At 43.3% G+C, this 26,953-nt stretch overlaps 1 protein-coding gene across 1 annotated transcript in view; it reads right to left on the minus strand.

The window, feature by feature from the left end:
* Positions 1-20,205, minus strand: part of VWA1 (von Willebrand factor A domain containing 1) — a 36,665-nt gene extending 16,460 nt beyond the window's left edge. Inside the window, exons 1-2 of the mRNA XM_070759183.1 lie at positions 19,799-20,205; positions 1,587-2,153 (exon numbers count right to left, since the gene is read on the minus strand). Coding sequence (XP_070615284.1) covers positions 1,587-2,153; positions 19,799-19,871 — 640 coding nt within the window. The 5' untranslated portion in view covers positions 19,872-20,205. The remainder of the gene's footprint in view (positions 1-1,586; positions 2,154-19,798) is intronic.
* Between the last annotated feature and the right edge of the window lie 6,748 nt (positions 20,206-26,953).

Here is a 26,953-nt window from a genome sequence, read left to right on the forward strand (position 1 = left end):
CACATGCACAACAGTAATAGGCAGACTAAATTTTTACTGCCACATTGTGGGTATGGCTTATTTTATGGGTGTGGCTTGTTGGTCACATGACTGGGTAGGAGTGGCTTGCCGGCCATGTGACCAGGTGGGAGTGTCTTGAACGATCATCATCGTCCAAGTGAATTGTTAAGTCCTTGACTTACAACCTCACCAGTGTCGCTCTCTGGCGTAACAATTTGCTTTGCGTTTCCCGAGCTCTCCTTCCTGGGTCGCCCCCTGCCTCAGGCTGGGCAGCTAGGTGAACGGGTGCCAATCAGCTGTTGAGAAAAGAGGGGGGAGGAAATGGGCCCCCTGCAACTCCTGCCGGTGCTGGTCTCCCTGCCGCTTTCCGAGGAGGGTGGGAGGGTCAGCTGGAGGTGGGCACACAGCTTCATTTACATTGTGAGCTGCCCCGAATCCTTGGAGAGGGGCGGCATACAAATCCAATCAATCAATCAATCAATCAATCAATCAATCAATCAATCAATCAATAAATAAATAAATAAATAAATAAATAAATAAATAAATAAATAAATAAATAAATAAATAAATAAATAAATTTCCACTGGTGGAACTGCGTTCCACCCCTGATGCATGAGTGCCCAAACCTATAATTCAATACCTGAGAAGGGTGAAAAGAGCTTCCCTATCCCCCGCAAAGGCCTTCTGGAGGCTGGAAATGGCCTGTTTCCCAACTTCTGGTGGGCCCAGTAGGCTGGTGTTTCGCCCAACCCAAGCTCCAAAGGCTTCCCTGGAGCTGGGGGAGAATAAAAATGCCCTCCCCATCCCCCCATAGGCTCTCTGGAAGCCAAAAACGCCCTCCTGGAGCCTCTGTGTGAGCTAAAGATCATCTGGCCATTGCACACATGCACACTGGAGCTGAGCTAGGGCAACAGCTCGAGTGCCAGCAGATATGGCTCCGCATACCACCTGTGGCAACCATGCCATAAGGTAAATGACCACATAGATTCTTGGGGGTGATATGCTTACTGTTTGTAAACCGCTGAGAGAGGCTGTAAAGCACTGTGAAGCAGTATACAGTGGTACCTCTACTTACAAACTTAATTCGTTCCATGACCAGGTTCTTAAGTAGAAAGGTTTGTAAGAAGAAGCAATTTTTCCCATAGGAATCAATGTAAAAGGAAATAATGTGTGTGATTGGGGAAACCATAGGGAGGGTGGAGGCCCTGTTTCCTCCAGGAGATTCCTAGAGAGGCCCCACAGAGTCTTCTCCCCACTTTTCCAGCCCTGTTTCCTCCCAGGAGATTCCTAGAGAAGCCCCACCGAGGCTTCTCCCCGCCTTTTCTGGCCCTGTTTCTTCCCAGGAGATTCCTAGAGAGGCCCCATGGAGGCTTCTTCCTGGTTACAGTTTCGGAGGCTCAGGTTTGTAAGTGGAAAATGGTTCTTGAGAAGAGGCAAAAAAAATATTCAACACCCGGTTCTTATCTAGAAAAGTTCATAAGTAGAGGCATTCATAGGTAGAGGTACCACTGTATAAGTCTAAATGCTATTGCTATTTAAGTTGCCGACCCCCTGGCTTAAGGGACATGGCTATTCCGCCCCAATACCTGCAATGGAATCCTGCAGCTCCTTGGTGATGAGACCCAGGTCATCCACGTCGACAAAGTGGAGGTGCTTCTCCGGCGGTTGACTGGCGGCCGCCGAGAGCTCCAAGTAGTTGCCCCTCCCTGTGCTGACGATGAAGACGGTGACCCCCATGTCTTTCAGGAGCTGCATGGGCTTGGCGACGTCATCCTTGGAGAAGCCGTCAGTCACCCACACCAGCACTTTGGGGACGTCAGGGCGGGCTCCTGCTTCCGCCGTGAAGAGCTTCTCCTTGGCAAAGGAAATGGTTTGGCCCGTATTGGTGTCGCCCATCACCTGCTGGATGTTGCGGATGGCGTGCTGGATGGCCCCGGTGGAGAAATGCCGGTCGAAGGGGAACTCCAGGATGGGCGTGGTACTGATGTGCACGATGCCCGTCTGGACATCGCGAGGTCCGAAGGTAAACGGGAGAAGCAGCTCAGCGATGAATGCTTTGACCCTGGAGAATTCGTAGTAGGAGATGCTGCCAGAGCTGTCTAACAGGAAGAGGAGGTCCCCCTCTAAATCAGGAAGGGTCGGTGGTGGGAGACCTGGAAAACAGGTGGAAAAGAACCGGAAGTGTCACATAATCATCAGGATTCCTTCTCTTCCCTTCAGGGGGTTGGAGACCTACATCAAAATCAGGTGGAACCCCTAAACTCACTCGCTTCTAAAGGGTAAACCCCACTGAGATAAACCAAAACTCAACATTTTATCCAGTGGTGAAATCGATTTTTTTAAATTACTGGTTCTGTAGGTGTGGCTTGGTGGGCATGGCAGGAGAAAGATACTCTAAAATCCCCATTCTCACCCCATTCTGGAGCCAGCCAGAAGTGGTATTTGCCAGTTCTCCGAACTACTGAAAATTCCACTACCGGTTCTTCGGACTGCTTAAATTTCCCACTACTAGTTCTCCAAGCTACTTAAAATTTCCACTACTGGTTCTCCTAACTACTCAAAATTTCCACTACCGGTTCTCCTAACTACTCAAAATTTCCACTACCGGTTCTCCTAACTACTCAAAATTCACCAGAATCTGTCAGAACCTGCTGGATTTCACCTGTGATTTTATCACCAGGTGAAAGTCACTCAATAAACTGAGCTTACTTTCTGGTGTCTTCATGGCTATTTTTGCCATGCTCAAGAGATTTTATTTCATCTCCCCCCCCCCTTTGTTTTAACTAGGTTACAACTTGAGATGTTTCTTTGAAGAGCTCTATGGAGATTCTCAAATCATCCAAGTCATGATTGTCCCAAAGGTTCTCCCAATTCAAGGTGCTGGTTATTACCTTTAATAGCCCTACAGACAATTTACGGGACCGCCTGCTACCACATACTTCCCTGTGACTTATAAGGACCCACAGAGTTGGCCTTCTCCAGGTCCCCTCAGCCAAATAATGTCAGTTGATGGGGCCGTAGAGAAGGGCCTTCTCAGTGGTAGCTCCGATGCTTTGGAACCAACTATCCTCACCCTGCCAGCACTCCAGAAAGCCGTTGAAACCTAGCTCTTCCACCTCGCCTGGGGCCATTAAGTTGTCACCCTGACACGCCCATGAATGATTGAGGGTATGTATGGTTTGTAGGGATATTAATGTATTTTTAATAGTGTTTTTACTCTTGTTTATATTGTAGCTATGCTTTATATTGTTCTATTATTGTTAGCCACCCAGAGTCCATTTGGAATTGGGCAGCATATAAATGCTACGAATGAATGAATGAACTCAATTTGTATAGTCTGGAGGACGGAAGGGAAAGGGCAGTGAAGGGCTACCAAAATTTTTACTAACACACTGTAGGCATGGCTTATGCAGGACACTGCATTTTCTTTCAACATCTTTCAGTGCAAATTGAGTGCTCAAGGGTGGAGCTCCATTTTCGCTACCCCACTGCATCCCCCCCCCTATCTGGGCAATAGCATTTAAATATGTTAAAGGGTTAAATAAGGTTCAGGAGGGAAGTGTTTTTAATAGGAAAGTGAGCACGAGAACAAGGGGACACAATCTGAGGTTAGTTGGGGGAAAGATCAGAAGCAACATGAGAAAATATTATTTGACTGAAAGGGTAGTAGATGCTTGGAACAAACTTCCAGCAGACGTGGTTGATAAATTCACAGTCACTGAATTGAAACATGCCTGGGATAAACCTATATCCATCCTAAGATAAAATACAGGAAATAGTATAAGGGCAGACGAGATGGGCCATGGGGTCTTTTTCTGCCGTCAATCTTCTAGGCTTCTCTGTTTCTAAATGGTGCTTTTTTTCAAGAGGCAACTGGGCTTTCTAGTTTTTTTCTTTGAAGATGTTTCACTTCTCATCCAAGAAACCTCCAGAGATGAGAGATGAGACCTGAAGAAGCTTCTTGGATGAGAAGCGAAACATCTTCAAGAAAAACCAGAAAGTCCAGTTGCCTCTTGAAAAAAGCCCCTTGGGGTTTCTTTGGAGACTTCCCACCTACCTACTGTGGGGTTTTTTTGTTTTCTGTTCCCCTCCTCGGTCCCCTTTTTCCTTTCCCTGCCACGTCTTTTTTCGGCTCTAAACTCGCCAACGGCCCCGTTCTTCTGGTTCCAATTACGGCGTAGCTACTTCGGGAGCCACTCCGGATGCCAACTCATCGGTTCGCTTCTGCAAATGCAGGCACAGGATCTCTGGCAGCGGAAAAAAGGGCCAAATGCATCCCAGATGGGGACGGGATCTCCCGTTTGGCCTGCTGAGAATTGGCTCACTGGGCTCCCCAAATGGTAGTCTGGGTTTTTAGCGTACAGAGAACTCCGCCTCTTGGTTTGGACTTTGAATGTGGGGCAGGCACCGATGCTTAGATCCACGCGGAGTTTACAAATTGCCGCCACCAGGAAAATGGAAACCTTCCCAGTAGCACATGATAGAAATCAGATGTTCCCCTGTTAGAGCTGCCAGTTCCCTGCTTGGGGAAACACCCTCCTCCTCTCTATGTATCTGAGCCTTTGGGGGATTTTTTTGGAACTCAGTGCTATCTTCAAGTGCCCATAATACCCTGGGATATTTAGAAAGTTTAGAATTAAGACCCCTTAAACAAGATCTAAGTATTGCCCACAAGATCATATACTGCAACGTCCTGCCTGTCGGCGACTACTTCAGCTTCAGCCACAACAACACAAGAGCACACAACAGATTTAAACTTAATATTAACCGCTCCAAACTTGACTGTAAAAAATATGACTTCAGTAACCGAGTTGTCGAAGCGTGGAACTCATTACCGGACTCCATAGTGTCATCCCCAAACCCCCAACACTTTACCCTTAGATTATTTACGGTTGACCTATCCAGATTCCTAAAGAGGTCAGTAAGGGGCGAATATAAGTGCACTAGAGTGCCTTCCGTCCCCTGTCCTATTGCTCTCCTATATCGCCTATATACCTTTCTTCTATTCCCATATCTCTTCTTCTATTCTTTCATTGATATGTTCTATTACTATATCTTCTTTTCTATTATTTCTTAGATATATTTTACTATGAGTATCTCCTCTATAACCTTCATCATATATTTTACAATGTGTATATAGATATATACCCACTAAAACCCTCATTGTGTATTGCACAAAATAAATAAATAAGTAAAATAAAAATAAATACTAAGAGCATTGTGGGAAGTTTATATATCCGGAGTCCTGCAATTATCAATTGAAGTGCTCTCTCTCTCTACTAGAGCCCTCAATGTTCGCAGATTTTGAACGGAAGAAATATTAGCCATATATCCCCCGCCCCTCCCAATTTCCACTTCCTTGATTACGGTAGTTAGTTTACTTCATTGTCACTGCACCTCGAAATTAAACGAAATTAATTTCACAACAAAATTAAACATAATGAAATTAAATGCCGTCCTCATTGTACATCATACATAAGAAAACTATAAAAATAAAACAAACACCTGCATCCTTCGTATTCTATACAATTGACTTAAAAAACCCTGATACTGCGTTAATATTACTCTATACAGTCACATTTAATATAGCCACTGCCCTGGGAGAGAAGCTGTTTTTCAGCCTATTTGTCCTTGTTTTTATTGTTCTGTACCAGCTGCCAGATGGTAATACTGTAGTTTTTTTTTTTTTTAAAAAAGGTGCCCGGGATGAGATGGATCTTTAAGGATGTTTTGGACTTTCTTAAGGCAGCTATAAAGCTCTTCCAAAGAAGGGAGGGGGAAACCAATGATTGTCTGGGCAATGACATTAACCACCTGGAGCATTGTCCTATCTGCCACTGTGCAACTGGCAAACCAGTCAAGTCCCACAGAGTCGGCCTTCCCCAGATCCCGTCAGCCAGACAATGTCGTCTGCCAGGGCCTAGGGGAAGAGCCTTCTGTGTGGTGGCCTCGGCCCTATGGAACCAGCTCCCCCCAGAGATTAGTACTGCCCCCACTCTCCCTGCCTTCCATAAACGTTTAAAGACCCATCTCTGCCGGAAGGCCTGGGGCCATTGAAATTTTAACACCTTGCCCCACCCATTGAATGAATATGTGATGGATGATGTACGAATGTGTTCTTAATTTTTTAATCATGGGGATTTTAATCTGTAATGTTATTTAGATTTCTACATGTTGTGAGCCACCCTGAGTCCCAGGAGAAGGGTAGGGTAGAAATCAAATCAAATCAAATCAAATCAAATCAAATCAATAATACACTCTCTAGGGTGCAATGATAAAAGATCACCAGCAGTTTGGCTTCTGAGAGTCGGCTGTGATGTCACCTTTATGGACCATGGAAAGGGATTGATTGGCGGGAGGAGGCAGAGACAAGGAAATAAATGATGTACAGTACTTGCGATGAGCGAATCAGAGCCAGCCTCATTTCCTGAGGACTAGCTCCTCTCAATTCTTGTTGAGCGCTCAAATCAGTGTATCCTTTGCTAGTCAAAACAGAGGCAAGGACATTTCTCCTCTTGGGGTAATTTTTTTTAAATTTCTTCTCTACCCTTACAAACATACAAAATCACATATCTTCTACTGTATCTTCAATACAATACAAAGATTGTTTTCTGTTCTCTTTCAAGATACGTATGAGATAGGAATATGAGAAATGGATTGAAGCATTATGGCATAGATTTATTATTGTATTGGCAGTTCTGTATTAGCAAAAACTTCAGAAGAGAAGGATTTAGGGGTAGTGATTTCTGACAGTCTCAAAATGGGTGAGCAGTGTGGTCGGAGCGGTAGGAAAAGCAAGTAGGATGCTTGGCTACATAGCTAGAGGTATAACAAGCAGGAAGAGGGAGATTGTGATCCCGCTATATAGAATGCTGGTGAGACCACATTTGGAATACTGTGTTCAATTCTGGAGACCTCACCTACAAAAAGATATTGACAAAATTGAATGAGTCCAAAGATGGGCTACAAGAATGGTGGAAGGTCTTAAGCATAAAACGTATCAGGAAAGACTTAACGAACTCAATCTGTATAGTCTGGAGGACAGAAGGAAAAGGGGGACATGATCAAAACATTTAAATATGTTAAAGGGTTAAATAAGTTTCAGGAGGGAAGTGTTTTTAATAGGAAAGTGAACACAAGGACAAGGGACACAATCTGAAGTTAGTTGGGGGGAAAATCAAAAGCATCATGAGAAAATATTATTTGACTGAAAGAGTAGTAGATCCTTGGAACAAACTTCCAGCAGACGTGGTTGGTCAATCCACAGGAACTGAATTGAAACATGCCTGGGATAAACATAGATCCATCCTAAAATAAAATACAGGAAATAGTATAAGGGCAGACTAGATGGGACCATGAGGTCTTTTTCTGCCGTCAGTCTTCTATGTTTCTATTAGATAAAAACTGATTGCTGAATTTTTATGAAAATAAATTCCAGAGAGACGTTCGGACAAAGAGAACAGAAAAGTTTTATTCTCTTTAAAACACTTTTGGCCAAAAGTGGGTGAAACCCGCTCACGGGAGAATGACACCATACAGAAGCGAGATGCGATATTATACCCTAAATACAAAGAACCCCCTCCCATTCCCCATTAGCTTTTCTGATGAGGTGGGTGACAAACTACAACAGCGTTCCTTTCTATCGTGATACATTCTTTTTATCTGCGCTATAAATTTTATCGAGTTTAATGAAACAAAAGTTATCTTCAAAAGGAGACAGCAGTTCAACGTTGTCAGCCGGTACTCATGATTTGTTTCTTCTTCAAGGTCATAACACAGCTGCAACGTATTTTCAAATCTCATTATATCCTTATCGACTTAAATTCCCTTCCAATTTAACATACAGATACCAAACAGTTTAGCTTACAGAAACAAAACTCAAAACTCTTTTAAATTCTGCTTTCAAAGTACATAGGTGCACTGGTGTGCCTTTCGTCCCCTGTCCAATTGTCTTTCCTTTCTTTCAACTGTCCTATATATTATCTTCCTTTCATATATCCTCTCCTCTAAGTTCACTTTCACCCTCTTTTATATTATCACATGTCTATCTTTCTTCCTATGTATTTGTGTGTTGGACAAATGAATAAAATAAAAAAAATAAAATAAAAAATAGCCCATGGAAATTTTGATAGCTAATAGCTATCAAATTTGAATTTGAATGGGGGCATTTATCCTCTTGTCTCTATTTGGGACCGAATGGCTGCTCACATCTGTATCTCCGGCGTTGTTTAAAAGCAGCATCACAGAAGCTTTGGACTTTGGGCTGCAGTGCTCATCCCCAACAACTCTCCTAGCCGGGGCTGATGGGAGATGGAATCCAGACACGTCAACCTCTTCCCTCTTTGCAGCAGAGTTTTTTTTTAAAAAAGGACCATGACACAGCAAAGCAACAGCAGGAAGCAGACAGGTTGGAATCTGTTTTTTTTCCTCTCTCTCTTCTTTGCACCACGAAGGAAAGCGCAGGAATGACCAAATTTCAATCTTTGCCAACACACTTCCCCTGTTCCTTGTTTTCGCACACCGCCGGAGGCAAGAAATGTGCTGGGTAGGGCTCGGCACATCATCAGTCAGGAAATGCCAACCTGATTGTGGTTTTTGGATCTCTTCTGGAATTGGGGGAAAGGCAGGTAAATAGATAATGAGAATGAGAGAGAGAGAGAGAACGGAGCACGTGGCTCCCTGCTCCAGCGGTCCCAGCTGAATTTATTTATTTATCTTCTTTATTTGTTTGTTTGGGAGATTGTGATCCCCTTATATAGAGCGCTGGTGAGACCACATTTGGAGTACTATGTTCAGTTCTGGAGACCTCACCTACAAAAAGATATCGACCAAATTGAACGGGTCCAAAGATGGGCTACAAGAATGGTGGAAGGTCTTAAGCATGATTTCTGACAGTCTCAAAATGGGTGAGCAATGTGGTCGGGTGGTAGGAAAAGCAAGTAGGATGCTTGGCTACATATAGCTAGAGGTATAACAAGCAGGAAGAGGGAGATTGTGATCCCGCTACAGTATATAGAGTGCTGGTGAGACCACATTTGGAAAACTGTGTTCAATTCTGGAGACCTCACCTACAAAAAGATATTGACAAAATTGAATGAGTCCAAAGACGGGCTACAAGAATGGTGGAAGGTCTTAAGCATAAAACGTATCAGGAAAGACTTCATGAACTCAATCTGTGTAGTCTGGAGGACAGAAGGAAAAGGGGGGACATGATCGAAACATTTAAATATGTTAAAGGGTTAAATAAGGTTCAGGAGGGAAGTGTTTTTAATAGGAAAGTGAACACAAGAACAAGGGGACACAATCTGAGGTTAGTTGGGGGAAAGATCAAAGGCAACATGAGAAAATATTATTTTACTGAAAGAGTAGTAGATCCTTGGAACAAACTTCCAGCAGACGTGGTTGGTCAATCCACAGTAACTGAATTTAAACATGCCTGGGATAAACATATATCCATTGTAAGATAAAATACAGGAAATAGTATAAGGGCAGACTAGATGGACCATGAGGTCTTTTTCTGCCATCAGTCAGTTCTATGTTTCTATGTTTCTATTTATTTATTTATTTATTATTGAAATTTATAGGTCACCCACCTCCTTAGGGACTCTAGACGACAAACAACAATATAAAACAAAGTAAAAACAATTCTCAAACCCTTAATATTCAAACATTCATATCGCCCCAGAATTCTGTTTACTAGGCATATTTTCCCAAAATTATACAAAAGAAATTCGATATTTGATAATACATATCCTAACGGCGGCAAGAATAGTTTTTGCACCAAAATGGAAAGGGGAAGAAATTCCACAAGAAGAAGAATGAATTTTTTAAAAATTGTTGAATGCGCCAAAATGGATATGATGACGAGAAGGTTAAAAGATCACGAAGAAGCAGAATATGACAAAGTCTGGGATAAGTTTCATGACTGGTTAGAAAAAAAGATTAAGGGGAAAATGAGTAATGGTTAATCAATAAATAAATAGAGAATGCCTAAATAATTTGAATATTTGTTAAAGAGGTAGTAGGCAAATAAGGGTATATATTGTTTCTAGAAATTCTACGTATGTAAAATTTTAGTCCAAACAACTTCTGAAAAGAGCAGGGCAGATAAAGGCCCCTGTTACATCCCATGCTTTGCCAAATTACCCTGCCAGCTACATTGATTACTTTTCAGATTATTATTATTATTATTATTATTATTATTATTATTATTATTATTATTATTATTATTATTATTTAGATTTGTATGCCACCCTTCTCCGAAAACTCGGGGCACTGATGCTGATGCGGTTCTGTGTAATCAAAAACCTCAGAAGAGAAGGATTTAGGGGTCTTGATTTCTGACAGTTTCAAAATGGGTGAACAGTGCACTGGTCAAGTGGTAGGGAAAGCAAGTAGAATGCTTGGCTGCATAGCTAGAGGTATAACAAGCAGGAAGAGGGAGATTGCCTGCAGAAATAAAGAGAATTGACTTTTCTCCAAGAGGGTTGCATCAAAAGAAAGCACTGAACTATATATATTTGTTTAATAATTAATTGCTCTTTTCGCCATGTGCTCGATCATGGATGACGAGAAGGGGGAAGAAATGCCGCCAACAACAGGAAGCAGTCGAGCGGGTGCCAAAGAAACCTTGTTATATTACACCTGTCAATGATTCCCCAGTTAAAATATCAACAGTGTTTTGACTTGAGTTTCTGGAGCGAGCTTCAGCATGAAGCAAGGGTCTCCAACCTTGGCAAATGTAAACCCGGCGGCGTTCAAATCCCCCTGGGGAATTCTGGGAGTTGAAGTCTGCTGGGCTTAAAGTTGCCAAGTTTGGAGACCCCTGGGCTAAAGTTAATGCAATAATGATAATAATGATGATGATGATGATATAACAACAACAACATAACAATAATAACAACAATAATAACAACAATAACAATAACAACAGATTTGGAAGGGATCTTGGAGGCAGGAAACCCTACACTACTTCAGAAAGATGGTTATCCAACATCTGCTTAAAAACTTCCACTGTTGGAGCATTCAAAACATCTGGAGGCAAGCTGTTCCACGGATTACTTGTTCTAACTGTCAGGAAATTTCTCCTTAGTTCTAAGCTGCTTCTCTCCTTGTTTAGTTTTCACCCATTGCTTCTTGTCCTACCCTCAGGTGCTTTAGAGAATAGGTTGACTCCCTCTTCTTTGTGGCAACCTCTGAGGTACTGGAAGGCTGCTATCTTGTCTTTCTCCCCTGGTCTTTCTCTGCTTGCACACGTGTGCCCTTGGCCTCTTTCTAGCCACTTCTGCGTGCTGATCAGCACGGTGAAGGAAGAGAAACTGGGACTTGTCTAGGCCTCACGCTTCCCACCCCCTCACTCCTCTTCCCCTTGGCAGATCGCATGGTTTGGGCAAAAACAGAAGAGCTGAGGGCTTAATTGAAAGTTCAGCTAGAAAAGTGGAACCTCTGCGTCCAGGGGGACTATACCATTAAATAGTCTAGCACGGAAGGCAAATTGGAAGAGCTTTGCATCCTGTTTATATATTTCCTGGGGACTTCCAACTGCTTGTTGTTCAAACAGGATGCTACATGGGGTGATGTCACCTGGTTAAGGACATTTTAGCAATTTCCAGCTAGCTAGCTAGCTTTCTTTCTTTCTTTCTTTCTTTCTTTCTTTCTTTCTTTCTTTTCTTTCTTTTTCCTATCCCTCCCTCCCTCCCTATCTCTCTCTCTCTTTTCTTTCTTTCTTTCTTTTTCCCTTCCCTCCCTTTCTTTTTCCTATCTTTCTTTCTTTTTCCTATCTTCCTTCCTTTCTTGTTTCCTTGCTTTCTTCCTTCCCTCACTTTCTTTTACCTATACCTCCCTCTCTCTGTCCCTATTTCTTCCCTATTTCTTCCCTCCTTCCTTCCCTCCTTCTTTCCTTCCTTCCTTCCTCCCTCCCTCCCTCCCTCTTTCCCTCCCTCCTCTTCTCTGCTTTGTCCTGCATTGCCAGGTGAAGAGAACCCGAAAGACCTTATTTGCATGGCATTTTGCTGGGTCCTAATTCATTGGTTTTTGGAGGTCTTTTTCATGCATTTGAAATTAAGGACAGGCATTTTTAGGTTTGCAGAACTACAGCTAACGGGCCGTAAATACAGAATAACAGTGTTGGAAGGGACTCTGGAGATCTTCTAGTCCAACCCCCTTTTCAAGCAGCAGAACCTATACCAGTGACGGCGAATCTTTTCGGCACCAAGTGCCCAAACCAGAAGGCGTGTGCATATGTGCGCGCTGGAGCAGCGGAAACCCAAAGACCAGCTGTCTGGTGCGTATAAAATCAAGGAACACAGAAAAAGGAAAGGCAGCCTTCGTTCAAAAATTAAAGTTGAGTCCAGGAGATGAGGGATGTTTCATTCCCACTGGGCTCAATTAGATATGATGGAGTGTGGGCCAAAGTATAATTGTGCTTTCATTCAGAGCTGGAGCATTTGCAGTGGAAATGTGGCTTGCGTAGGCAAGGATTCGAATCCTTACCTGGACCAATTCCCTGCCCCAATTGGAAGACAGCTTCTGTCTAGAAGTTTGTTAAATGTTAGCCAAAATCTGGAGACGTTTGTGGGAAAATGGGAATGAGAAACAGATTTGTTAAACCTTTTTTTTTTTGAGTTGATGGTTTTCCATCCTCTCTGAGTTATACAGAAGGCAGGACCGGCAATTAAACAATCACATTCCTGGTAACCTAAAAAAGGATGGGAAGCGAGTTTTCCTTTCCCAATTTGAAGCCAATTGGCTTTTAATTCTGGAGCGCAGAGGACAATATAAACCCACTTCTTTGGCTTCACTAGTAGTTCTGCTCAGGTTTCCCGAAATCCCATCCTCCTCTTTCTTTCTTTTCCAGATGTGGATTATGTTGCAGCTTTCTAGCTACATGGTATTGTGATTGCTCCTTGTCCACCTGAGGTCATGTCAGATTCTGAGGAGGATGAGCCAAGCCCCTCTGGATACCCTGGGCCAAGGTGGTTACCAGCTGAAGCAGAAAACGAGAGTGAGGGAGAAAGTGACCTGAATGAACCCGAGGAACCACTAGAGGGGGCTGATGTGACAATGGGGAGAGTGGTCCCAGTCAGAGGATGAGGAAGACAGTAGAGTGGAAAGTCAGTGGATAGACCCTCGCTATAGGAGATTGCTGAGAAGGCAAGAGGAGTTGCATAGTCAAAGGTATTAGTGTACAGCCTTAGCCCTCTTTGGGGTGTGATGTCACTTCCAAGCAGTATAAAGGCAAAGGATTTTGGGAAATTGGATGTGGGGTCTTGTGTTGTGAGACGGTGCACGGGCGTGCGAGATTTGGGCAATTTTTGGTGATTTTCTGCTGAAATCCCACGTGCCTGCGCACCTCGCATGCACAGGAAGCAAAATCTCTTGAGAAGACGCATGTGTGTGCGAGATTTCAGAGGTTTTCTGTGATTTTTTGCTGAAACCTTGCGCATCTGCGCATAAAATTTGCTTTCTGCGCATGCGCAGAAGCCAAATCTCATTCCAGCACCGGTAGCAGAGGTAAGTTGCAACCCCTGCCTGGTGCCGTTGTAACCTCGAGTGAAATGAACTGTTGTAAGTTGAGGACTATCTCTGTTGACGTATCATCCATCATTCATCGGTGGAATAGAAAGGTAATTTGTGGGCCTCAGGCTGATGTGGCCTCCCTTTTTAGATTCCCGTGGGTGTGACTTCAGTTACAAAACATCACAACTTCTTCAGCCCCACACTACGTGACCTTTCGGAACTGTTCTCTCGGTTGTTGTTTTTTTCTCCCAGCGTAACAGAACCGAAATGTCCTGCTATGTCAGCAAAACTTTTGCATTTTCAGGCCTTTTGCGAGTGGGTGGCCGGTGGTGACGCAGTCGGACGTGTGGGCGCTAGAGACCCAGCGGGAGAAATCCTCTCCCGGTGCCAGAATGGGGATGCCATGTCACTCCAATCTGCTGGGATCCAACCCAAAAAATTCAACAACACTTCCCTCTCCAACTTATTTATACATCAGTTTGCTGCAGTTTCTCAAAAGTGCCAATTCCACATGGAGGAAAGAACCAGAAATAAATTTGGGATTCGTATCATGCAGCCCGGAGGAAGATTGACACCCCCCTCCAGTTTGTACACACAGTTACAAAATATGGACTATGTGTGGTCTATTGAGGACAGAATAGTCTGTGGGACATAAGGGAATGTGGGGGACATGATCGAAACATTTAAATCTGTTAAAGGGTTAAATAAGGTTCAGGAGGGAAGTGTTTTTAATAGGAAAGTGAACACAAAAACAAGGGGGTGAGTTGGCGGAAAGATCAGAAGCAACGTGAGAAAATATTATTTGACTGAAAGAGTAGTAGATGTTTGGAACAAACTTCCAGCAGATGTGGTTGGGAAATCTACAATCACGGAATTGAAACATGCCTGGGATAAACATATATCCATCCTAAGATAAGGGGAAAGATGATCAAAACTTTTAAACATGCTAAAGGGTTAAATAAGGTTCAGGAGGGAAGTGTTTTTAATAGGAAAGTGAACACAAGAACAAGGGGGCACAATCTGAGGTTATTATTTTTATTATTTTTATTATTATTTATTAGATTTGTATGCCGCCCCTCTCCGCAGACTCGGGGCGGTTAGTTGGGAGAAAGATCAGAAGCAATGTGAGAAAATATTGTTTGATTGAAAGAGTAATAGATGCTTGGAATAAACTTCCAGCAGACATGGTTGGTAAATCCACAGGAACTTAAACAGGCCTGGGATAAACATAGATCCATCCTAAGATAAAATACAGGAAATAGTATAAGGGCAGACGAGATGGACCAAGAGATCTTTTTCTGCCGTCAATCTTCTATGTTTCTATTGCAATGCGCTCTACATGGGTCTACCTTTGAAGAGTGTCGGAGACTTCAGCTGGTGCAAAATGCAGCGGCTCATGCAGTTATGGGTCTACCAAGGTACACCCTTATCACTCCATCTTTACGCAAGCTGTATTGGTTGCCAGTCGGTCTCCGAACTCAATTCAAGCTGTTGGTTATTACCTTTAAATCCCTAAATGGCTCAGGGCCAGACTGTTTATGGAATCGCCTCCTACCTCACACCTCGCTGTGGCCAGTAAAGGCCCACAGAGTCGGCCTTCTCCAGGTCCCGTCTGCCAAACAATGTCGGCTGGCGGGGCCTCGGGGAAGAGCCTTCTCTGTTGCGGCTCCGACCCTATTCAATCAACTGCCCCCAGAGATTCCCATTATCCTCTCGCTACTGGTTTTCCGGAAAGCCATTAAAACCTGGCTTTTCAGGCAGCCCGGAATTAGGATTGAATGTTAGTACGTATTTATTTATTTATTTTATTTATTAATCAGATTTGTATGCCGCCCCTCTTCCGTAGACTTGGGGCGGCTAACAACAATAATAACACAATGTAAACAAATCTAATATTTAAGTTAATTTAAAAGACCCCAATTTAAGAAACCAATCATACATACTGACATACCATGCATAAATTTTATAAGCCTAGGGGGAAGGGAAAGTCTCAATTCCCCCATGCCTGACGATAGAGGTGGGTTTTAAGGAGCTTACGAAAGGCAAGGAGGGTGGGGGCAACTCTGATATCTGGGGGGGGGGTTGGTTCCAAAGGGTTGGGGCCGTCACAGAGAAGGCTCTCCCCCTGGGTCCCGCCAAACGACATTGCTCCGAATCCACTTCAGAGTGAGCGGCATATAAATTGAACAAACCAGCAAACAGCAAATGTGTTGTATTTATGTAGTTTGTGGTTTTCCAAGCTTTTCTTTCAACTGTTGATTGCTAGGGCCGCAGTTGTGAAGCTTGGTGGGCTTGATTAGTTAGGCATGGATATGTATGTGCTACATAGAATCAGAAATCTGTTCCAAGTTTATGGACTTGGACCTGATGTTTTGCGCTGTTTTATTCTTCCGTTCCTATCTCTTTTATCGTTTGCAAATGTCTTTTGAGCTCTTAAACCCGTAGGGACATCCATCTTTTTCTTTTTCGATTGTTACACACATCATTTCTGGAGCTTTTCCAAGTTAAAAAATATCTGATTAAACCAAAGAAGGATTTATTCCTGTCCCAGTTATTGTCCATTTATGTCCAGGGTGACAATGCCTTCAGAAAGAAGGCTGAATTACAACCAAACATACCTAGAAAAATGGTGTGGACGAGTTTCTCGCAGAGAAAAGTTGGAGGTAATTAAAAAGAAAAAAAACCCTTGTTTCTTAAACCAGGAATCAGCTTTCCTGCATATAACCAGGTTAATTTTAAGCATCCTTGTTGTCACAATCTACTGAACAAACAATTGGCTGAGGTCCTATTCTCTCTCTCTCTCTCTCCCTTTCCCTCTTCCATCCTCAAGGGGGGGAAATGTAATATAGAGGAAAGAATGTCAACATTTTCCCCCTTTGCCCAGATGTTACAGTTGGTTGAGACTGCAAAATTTATTGCAGTCAGTTCTCTTGCTGGTACAGTGAAGGAAAACCCACCCCATTCCTAACACACACACCTACTTTGAAATCGCTCTTTATCTCACAAAGTTCTTCTCAGACTAAAGTCAAAATCCCCTCTCTTGTTGGCTTAAGACCTTCCCTGTCTGGGTAAACAGCAGAAGGAACACTTTGAAACTGACACCCTCCACCAACCAACAAAGCATGGGGTAGCTCATGTCCGAAACCTCAGTTTGGACATAAACACTCTAGAAAATATCCAGAGACACTTTACTAGAAGAGCCCTCCACTTCTCCACTCGCAACCAAATACCCTACACAACTAGACTCACAATCCTCTGCTCAGAAAGCTTAGAACTATGTTGTCTTAAACACGACCCTAAGCATAGCCCATAAAATCATCTGCTACAATGTCCTTCCGGTCAATGACTACTTCATCTTCAACTGCAGCAACACACGAGCTCACAACAGATTCAAACTTAAAGTAAACCCGTGGAGACATGATAGCAGTGTTCCAATATCTCAGGGGTTGCCACAAAGAAGAGGGAGTCAAGCTATTCTCCAAAACACCTTTAAGGCAGGAGAAGCAATGGGTGGAAACTAAACAAGGAACGAAGTCAACTTAGGACTAAGGAGAAATTTTCTGACAGTTAGAACAATTACCCAGTGGAACAGCTTGCCTCCAGAAGTTGTGAATGCTCCAACACTGGAAGTTTTAAAGAAGATGTTAGATAACCATCTGTCTGTAGGGTTTACTGCCTAAGCAGGGGGTCAGACTAGAAGACCTCCAAGATCCCTTCCAACTCTTGTTGTTGTTGTTGTTGTTAAACTGCTCTAAACTCCTTCCTGTCAACGACTACTTCAGCTTCAACCACAACAACACACGAGCACACAACAGATACAAAGTTAAAGTAAACCGCTCCAAACTCCTGTAGAAAATACAACTTTAGGAACTGAGTAGTCGATGCATGGAACTCACTGCCAGACTCTGTAGTATCATCATTAAACCCCCAAAATTTCACCCTTAGATTATCCACTGTTGACCTCTCACAATTCCTAAGAGGTCAGTAAGGGGTGTGCACATGCACCAGCGTGCCTTCCATTCCCTGTCCTAATGTTTCTCTCTAACTATTATCATGTATATAAACACTGTTATATCTTTATATACCTACAATACGAAATTGACAAAACAAATAAATACAATAAAAATAAATAGTTCTTCACACAGAGCTGAAGTTGGCTTGCAAAGCCCAAGAGACAAGAAGGTGGTTGAAAGGAAAAATGATGGTTGGGAGAATGGATGGTTCTTTTATCTTCACGGGAAATGCGTTCAAATTTCCCCCGGAAGCTTGTTGCAGAGAGACCCAGTTCCTGACCGCCATAACAGCTCTCATCTTCCCCAGCCAACACTGATGTCTATGGGAAGTGAGGTATAAGAAATGTATTTTGAGTCCCCCAAGGGCTATGAGTGTAGGAGGAACAGCATGTGAAGCAAAGGTGGATGATGGAGAGGGGAGGGGAATGGAGGGGAGGGAAGGGGAGGGAAGGAAAAGAAGGTGAGAGGGGGAAAAGAAAGGAAGAAGAGAGAGGGAAAAGGGAAAGAGGAAGGAAAGAATGGGAAGAAAGAAAGAAGGAAGGAAGAAAAGAGAGAGAGAGAGAGAGAGAGAAAGGGTTCATTTTGCACCAAAGTTATTTGGAAAATTGGAATTAAGCGCTGGCCTATAAATTAAGAAGCAGGTTTGGAAAAAGTTTTCCCTGCTTCATCGGGACCACACCTTTTGGCTTTGGGACAGAGAACCCTCCAGAAAACATCACCTTCAGAGTGACCACCTAATTCAACCTTTGATTTGTGGGAGTCAACAAGGATATTGCCCAATTTTCCAGCCCAGCTTCTGCCTTGCCTGCAAGAAATCTAGAATCTCTAAACTCCACAACCAGCAGCTCCCGTGTCAAAGAATCAAGAAAGTTGAAAGACCTCAGAGGGAGATTTCAGGCACAGCAGCCAATCCTGGCTCAATGGGATGCCACGGTTTCACCGTAACCCTAACGTGGCTCGGTGACAGGGCACAGAAGCTCTTCCCAGCCACTTCCAAATAAATAGGAGCACCTGTCACTCCAGCAAGTTTCCCCTCTCTCCTCGAAATCTCCAAGCGCCGTCAACGACAAGAGCCCCAGACGAGGTTGGGTGGACGGACCAATGGATCCACGCCTGCATGGAAGCGGACACATCATTCAGTCTCCGTGGTCCTCAGTTTCCCCCTTTGGATGCTATTTAGCTGCCTTGGGTCACTCACGTGGCCTCCCATCATTTTCCCTCAAGCAACTGGACCTCAAGACTTGCCTGCATAATTCTGACCTCACCTACAAACAGATACTGTATTGACCTCGCCTACAAAAATATATTGATAAAATTGAACCGGTCCAAATACGGGCTACAAAAATGATGGAAGGTCTTCCAAAGCAGGGTACTGCTAAGAAACAGCAAAGCAATTTTCCAAACAGGCCAATTATCTCCACTTTCCTCCCTTAAAAAAACCCTCAATCGATCTATCATGATCCCGTTGCCTTCGCACCCACCCAGATCTACACCCAGATCTGGCACCCACGAGACCTCCTCTTCAAAATCAAGATGAGTTCAATTCTGGGTAGAGGCAGATGTTAGGGTCACCTCTGTTTGGGCAGGAGGTTGGACTAGATGACTTGCAAGGTCCCTGCCAACTCTTTTAATCTGTTCTCTGTTATAAATCCAAATTAAAAACCCGACCTTTGGGAAAGGTTACTTCATGACCTCCCTGCCCCTACGTAATTCTGGGAAGGGGGGAGCAGAGAGGCGTTCTTTCCTAACCCCAACCAAAGCTAGAACTCTAGACTAGAGCAACAGAGTTGGAAGGGACCTTTGAGGTCCTCTAGTCCAACCCCCTGCTTGGGCACCCTACACCAGGCCACTTCACACATCCTCTTGGAAAGATCCCAAATCCCAATCTCACCCCAAAAATCCAAATTTCTAAATCCAAAAATCCAAATCCCAATCTCCCCCCCACAAAAATTCAAAATTTTAAAACCCCCAAATCCAAATCCCGATCTCCCCACAAAAATTCAAAATTTTAAAACCCAAAAATCCAAATCCCGATCTCTCCCCCAAAAATCGAAATTTTGAAATCCAAAAATCTGAATCCCAATTTTCTCCCCAAAAATCCAAAATTTCAAAATCCAAAAATCCCAATCCCAATCTCTCCCCCCAAAGTCCAAAATTTCAAACTCCAAAAATCCAAATAAACCCAATCTCCCCCCCCCCCCAAAAAAAATCCATATATTTCGAACTCCACAAATCCAAATCCCGACCTCCCTTCAAAATCCGCTCACCTCTCGGAGGATTCTGGGCCAGGATGCCACCCAGCAGGCGGAGAACCAGAAGCAACACAACCGTGGAACTCATCGCAAGTTTCCCACCGGATCCTGACGGACAGCAGCTACCTTAAACCCAACGCCTTGACACGGGTGAGGAGGCCAAGCCTGCTGCATCCAGAGTTTGGCATGTTCTGATTGTCTTGCAGCTGGGGAGTCTAGCTGGTGCTTTTATCCCACGCCTGGTCTTGACTGGGACAGCTACCCTCCCCAGCTTTGAGACATATACATATATTTTCCCCTCCCTGCAGGGTTGCGAAATCTCTGCAAGTTACTTTCTGTCCCTCTCCTTTCCTTTTTCTCTTTTTTTAACACTCCCTCTCTCTCCCTCTCTCCCTCTCTCTCTCTCCCTCTCTCTCTTTCCCAAGTCATGAATCCTTCCTGCCAGGAGTGGCTGCAGCAAACAGCCCTTTCCCCTCCCCTTAAACTGCCACGCTCTCCGATGACTTTCCGTGAAGAGGGCGGAATCCAGTGGCGGGCTGCACAAAGGGTGTTTGGCCAGCTTCCCCCCCCCTTCTTCAACCTCCCTGTCTGTCCTCTGAAGAAGTTGGCAGCTGGCTGGCTCTGGGGTCAGTCCGGTGGGCAAAATTGAGCAGAAGGGGGAAACCTTCTGTGTGTGTGTGAGAGAGAGAGAGATCTGTCTGCTGGATTGAAATTGGCAGCCGCAAAAGTTTGGATATACTTTTAAGAGGGAGATTGGTTTAGGTTACTCGGTTTGTTAAATTATGCAGGGACAGTGTCGTTTTTCGTTGGAATTAAATACCAATAGAATTTAGACTTATATACTGCTTCACAGTGCTTTTACAGCCCTCTCTAAGCGGTTTACAGAGTCAGCCTCTTGCCCCCCCCAAAAAAAATCTGGGTACTCATTTTAGGTAGGTAGGTAAGTAGATAGATAGAGATAGATAGATATATAGAAAAATAGATGGATAGATAGATATAGATAGATAGGTAGGTAGGTAGGTAGGTAGAGAGACAGAGAGACAGAGAGAGAGATAGAAAGATAGGTAGGTAGATAGATAGATAGATAGATATAGAGATAGATAGATAGGTAGGTAGGTAAGTAGATATAGATAGATAGATAGATAGATAGATAAAGATAGATAGATAGATAGATAGATATAGAGATAGATAGGTAGGTAGGTAGGTAGGTAAGTAGATATAGATAGATAGATAGATAGATAGATAGATATAGATAGATAGATAGATAGATAGATATAGAGGTAGATAGGTAGGTAGGTAGGTAAGTAGATATAGATAGATAGATAGATAGATGGATAGATGGATAGATAGATATAGATAGATAGGTAGGTAGGTAGGTAGGTAGGTAGATAAATAGATAGATAGATAGATAGATAGATAGATAGATAGATAGAAAGATAGATAGACAGAGAGAGAGAGAGAGAAAGAGAGATAGATAGAGAGATACAGTAGATAGAGATAGAGAGAGATTGATATAAATCTCAAGTCTGTTCTGCTGGGAACTTGCATCTCTCTCTCTCTCTCTCTCTCACACACACACACACACACACACACACAAAACCTGTATTTATTTTTCGTCTGGGAGGTGAATCCCTCTGATTCTAATGAGGTTTTTTTTTATAAAGCTTCAAATTCAGCAGTTGGAAGTTGAATGCTTGGGGTTTGCCAATTTCTTCCTCTCGCTCCCCCCCTCCACGAATCCCAAGGAAAGCTCCTGTTTAGTTTTGTTTTTTTGAAACTTCAACAAGCCACTGGTATTCAGCAAGCAAAGTTTTTCCTGGCCTGGAGACCCTGGCTTGGAAAGGGTTCCGGTGGATTAACATCTCGTGATGCAGCTAATGCCGGGTGCAAAGGAATCTATCGAGAGGGGAAAACAACAACAATAGGCAGATTGGTCCTTATATTAAGAGATTTATTGATCCAGTCAAAGTCAGGATTGGGTGGTGAGACCACACTTGGAGGTGAGACCACACTTGGAGTACTGTGAACAGTTCTGGTCACCGCACCTCAAGAAGGATAGAATCGAACTGGAAAAGGTGCAAAAAAGGGCCACAAGAATGATCAAGGAAATGGAGCCCCTCCCTTATGAAACCAGGTTGCAACGCCTTGGTCTCTTCAGGCTTGAAAGACGGCGTTTAAGGGGTGACTTGATCGAAGTGTATAAAATCATGCATGGGATAGAAAAGGTGGATAGAGAAAAATTATTTCTCTTATTAAATTATTTTCTCTATCACACAATACTAGGACAAGGGGGCACTCCTTAAAGCTCACAGGTAAGAAAGTGAGGACAAATAAAGGGAAATATTTCTTCACCCAGAGGGTCATTGGTTGATGGAATTCCCTTCCAGAAGAGGTTGTGACAGCTGTCAGCCTGGAGAGCTTCAAGGCAGGATGAGACAGATTCATAGATGCCAAATGTATCATAGGTGGTTATTGAAACGGATGTCCAAGTGCCGCCTCTATGTTGGTTGAGGCAGGCAGGGTTCCCTTGGGTCCCATTTGTTGGGGGTCGAGGGAAAATGAGGGTTTTGCCTTCTCTTTCTGCTCAAGATCCCCATGGACAATTGGTGGGCCCCTGTGGGACACAGAATGCTGGACTCGATGGGTTTTGGCCTGATTCAGCAGGGCTCTTCTTAGGTTCTTATGTATGGTCATTTATTACACACACACACACATACACACACACACACACACCAATTCTCCTATACAGGGGAGTCCTCGACTTTCAACGCAATTGAGCTCAAAATTTCATTGGCTAAGCTATTACAATTGTTGAGTGAGTTTTGCCTCAATATTCAGAGCCCTCTTGCCACTGCAGTGGTTACGTGAGTCACACGGTTGTTAAGTGAATCTGGCTTCCCCTTTGCTCATCAGAAGGTCACAAAAGGGGATCCCCTGATCCCCGGGACACTGTGACCATCATAAATACAAGTTGGTTGCCTAAGAGTCTGAATTTTACCCTTTACCCTTAGACTGTTGACCTCACCCGATTCCTAAGAGGTCAGTAAAGGCCGTGTATAAGTGCACCAGAGTGCCTTCCGTCCCCTGTCCTAATGTTTCTCTTTTAGTACATTGGGGCCAAAGAGACCTCTAACAGTGCCAATTTTCAATTTTCACATATCCTTATTAGTACATAGGCATCTCTAAATCTTTATCCTAGCTTTTTCTTTTTTTTTAGAAACATAGAAGAGTGACAGCAGAAAAAGACCTCCTGGTCCATCTAGTCTACCCTATATTCCTGTATTTTATCTTAAAATGGATCTATGTTAATCCCAGGCATGTTTAAATTCAGTTACTGTGGATTGACCAACGACGTCTATTGGAAGTTTGTTCCAAGCAACTACTACTCTTTCAGTCAAATAATATTTTCTCACATGGCTTCCGATCTTTCCCCCAACTAACCTCAGATCGTGTCCCCTTGTTTGTGTGTTCACTTTCCTATTAAAAAACACTTCCCTCCTGAACCTTATTTAACCCCTTAACATATTTAAATGTTTCGATTGTGTCCCCCCTTTCCCTTCTGTCCTCCAGACTATACAGATTGGGTTTATTAAGTCTTTCCTGATACGTTTTATGCTTAAAATCTTCCACCATTTTTGTAGTCCGTCTTTGGACCCTTGCAATTTGATCAACTTCTTTTTGTAGGTGAGGTCTCCAGAATAATAATAATAATAATAATAATAATAATAATAATAATAATAATAATAATATTATTATTATTATTATTATTATTAATTAGATTTGTATGCCGCCCCTCTCCGTAGATTCGGGGTGGCTCACAACAACAATAAAACAATATACTGTACAATAAATCTAATAATTTAAAAGTCACTAAAAACCCTTATTAAAAAACAAAAACATACACACAAACATACCATGCATAAACTGTACAGGCCTGGGGGAGATGTCTCAATTCCCCCATGCCTGACGGCAGAGGTGGGTTTTAAGGAGTTTACAAAAGGCAAGGAGGGTGGGGGCAATTCTAATCTCCAGGGGGAGCTGCTTCCAGAGGGTCAGGGCCGCCATAGAGAAGGCTCTTCCCCTGGGTCCCACCAAACGACATTGTTTAGTCGACGGGACCTGGAGAAGGCCAACTCTGTGGGACCTAACCGGTCGCTGGGATTCGTGTGGCAGATGGTGGTCTCGGAGATATTCTGGTCTTATGATAGAATAGAACACAGTATTCCAAAATCTTACTTTTGTCAACTTCTTTCAAGAGCCAAGCCATGCACATATGTGCTTGGGGTGGATAGAAAACCACTTCTGACTGGAGAGAGTTGGATTATTTTTTTTTAAACAGACTACTGCGGTGCATACGTGGTCATGCGTAACTCAAAACCGGTTGCTTTTCGCACAATAGCTGGGTTTGGTTTGCACACGGGGGGTAGGGGCCCTGCAGCTAAATTGGTATGCCATCTGCAACGCAGCCCGTAGCCTCAGTCTCCTTGGGTTACCAACTACCATTATGCCAAGTTGGCTGTGGTTGCAAAGCACAGCTGCAGAGAAAGCTGGCAACCATGGTGCAGACGGAGAGAGAGACGTCCAAGGGCTTAACGTTTTTTCAAGCTTCTCTCGAGCTCGCAACAGATTGAAGATCAAATCTCCCCATTGGGTAACAGCAGATCAAATTCCTCCTTACCCTCCCTCGGTGTGGTTATTATGATATCTGTAGAGTTGCAAGAGGTAATGTTTATCCAAGGAGTTACACCTGGCTGATGAAGTTTGAGTAACCCTATCTGGGTGATTCGGCTTCTCATGCCTGCTTACTCAGAAGACCCAAAATAATTTTGCAAACGTCACAAAAAGCTACTGCTGTGTGGATATGTTGTGACTGGTGGGGCATGAAGGCAGAGGAAGTAATAATGATAATGATAATAATAATAATAATAATAATAATAATAATAATAATAATGATAATAATAATAATTGTTATTATTATTATTAATTAATTAATTAATTAATTAATTCATTCATTCATTCATTCATTAGATTTGTATGCTGCCCCTCTCCGAAGACTCGGAGCGACTCACAGCAGCAGAACAATACAAATCCAATAGTTAAAAACAATTTCAACAATTAATATATAAAAAACAATCATACATCTCATACAAACTATACGTATAATAATAATAATAATAACAATAATAACAACAACAACAATAATAATAATAATAATAACAAGAAGAAGAAGTCCAACCCCTTGCTTGGGCAGGAAATCCTACACCACTTCAGACAAATGGTTATCCAACATCTTTTTAAAAACTTCCAGTGTTGGAGCATTCACAACGTCTGGAGGCAAGTTGTTCCATGGATTAATTGTTCTAATTGTCAGGAAATTTTTCTTTAGTTCTAAGTTGCTTCTCTCCTTGTTTAGTTTCCACCCATTGCTTCTTGTTTCTACCCTCAGGTGCTTTGGAGAATAGCTTGACTCCTTCTTTGTGGCAACCTCTGAGATACTGGAGCAACTGCTATCCTGTCTCCCCTGGTCCTTCTTTTCATTCAACTAGCCATACCCAGTTCCTGCAACCATTCTTCATATGTTTTAGCCTCCAGTCCCCTAATCATCTTTGTCACTCTTCTCTGCACTCTTTCCAGAGTCTCAACATCCTTTTTACAACGTGGCAACCAAAACTGAATGTGGAGAGAATGTGGATTCTGGGGACTTTTCTTTGGAAAAGCTTTCCGGTTGTCATTTCTGCCGAGGGGCCAGGCCCAGTCTTCTATCATTGAGGTTTCAGCCACACTGTGCAGAGTAGATCAGACCTAGTGGGCATCCAATTCCAAGGAGGAAAGAGGTTCAAAACAGCATCCTCCAGTTCTGACAAAGTGGTACCCTGAATTGATCCTAATTCATCTTAGCACGTCAAATTCAGTTCAGCTTGGGTTGTTCTCAAATAAGAAGTTCCAGTATATTGGAAGTCAGTAGACTGGAAAGGTAGGGGAGGAAAAAACTCCAAATTATCAAGGTGATACATCTGTAAAAACAGGAGTTAAGCTGTACGTGAAGGAGAATTTTATTTTTAGACATGTGCTACCTCAGTTGTAGCTTAGCAGTTCATCCCATTGGCTCTCAGAGCCCATCCTCTTGTCTGTTAGCCATACCCATGGCATCCCCTTGGCACAGGAATTGAGTGCCTTTGGTGATCCCAGACAACAGTTGCATACCTAACAGAACACGATTAAAATGCATTAAATCCTACATGACATTGGGCCAGAATACCTATGGGACCGCCTCCTACTGCATGAATCCCAGCGACTGCTTAGGTACCACAGAGTCGGCCTTGTCCGGGTGCCGTCATCTAGACAATGTCGCTTGGCGGGGCCTAGGGGAAGAGCCTTCTCTGTGGTGGCCCCGGCCCTCTGGAATCAGCTTCCCCACCCTCCTCGCCTTCCGCAAGGGTCTCAAGACTCACTTATGTCACCAGGCTTGGGGCCATTAGATTCTTGCCCCCTGGCCGATGAATGGGCTGAGAGAAACTGAATGAGAATGACTGGTTTTTTAATGGTTTTTACTTTTATGTTTTATATTTAATTAATTGGACCCGAAATGTTATATATTGTTTTATTGTATATTGTGAGCTGCTCCGAGTCCTCGGAGGGGGGCGGCATAAAAGTCAAATAGATGGATGGATGGATGGATGGATGGATGGATAGATAGATAGATAGATAGATAGATAGATAGATAGATAGATAAACCTACCTAGTGAGACTGATATAATCCCAATTGCAGAACTCCACCACAATTGCCATCAAGCTACTGAACCGGCCACCCAATTATTGTCTGTTGAAGTCAGTGGCTCTCAACCTTTCTAATGCTGCGACCCCTTAATACAATTGCTCACATTTGTGCTGACCCCCAACCATAAGTCTAGTGCCAATTCTTCCCAACAGAGCTTGAATCTGATTGGCAGGAAGGTCAGAGAGATGCCCACACTGTAAACGGCTGATTGGTCAGATTGTAAAAATAGGTTCCATGGTGCCAGAATAGAAACTTTAGTTCCTAACACCATGGGATATTTGTCTTTTCCCATGGTCATAGGCAATTTGTCTGCCCCTGATTTTTGGCCAATTTTCGGCTCTCTGCACTCGTGTGGAAGGAAAACCATCCCTCTGTGCATGCACAGAAGCAAA

Source organism: Erythrolamprus reginae, chromosome 8 (genome assembly GCF_031021105.1).
Source record: "Erythrolamprus reginae isolate rEryReg1 chromosome 8, rEryReg1.hap1, whole genome shotgun sequence".
NCBI lineage: Eukaryota > Metazoa > Chordata > Lepidosauria > Squamata > Dipsadidae > Erythrolamprus > Erythrolamprus reginae.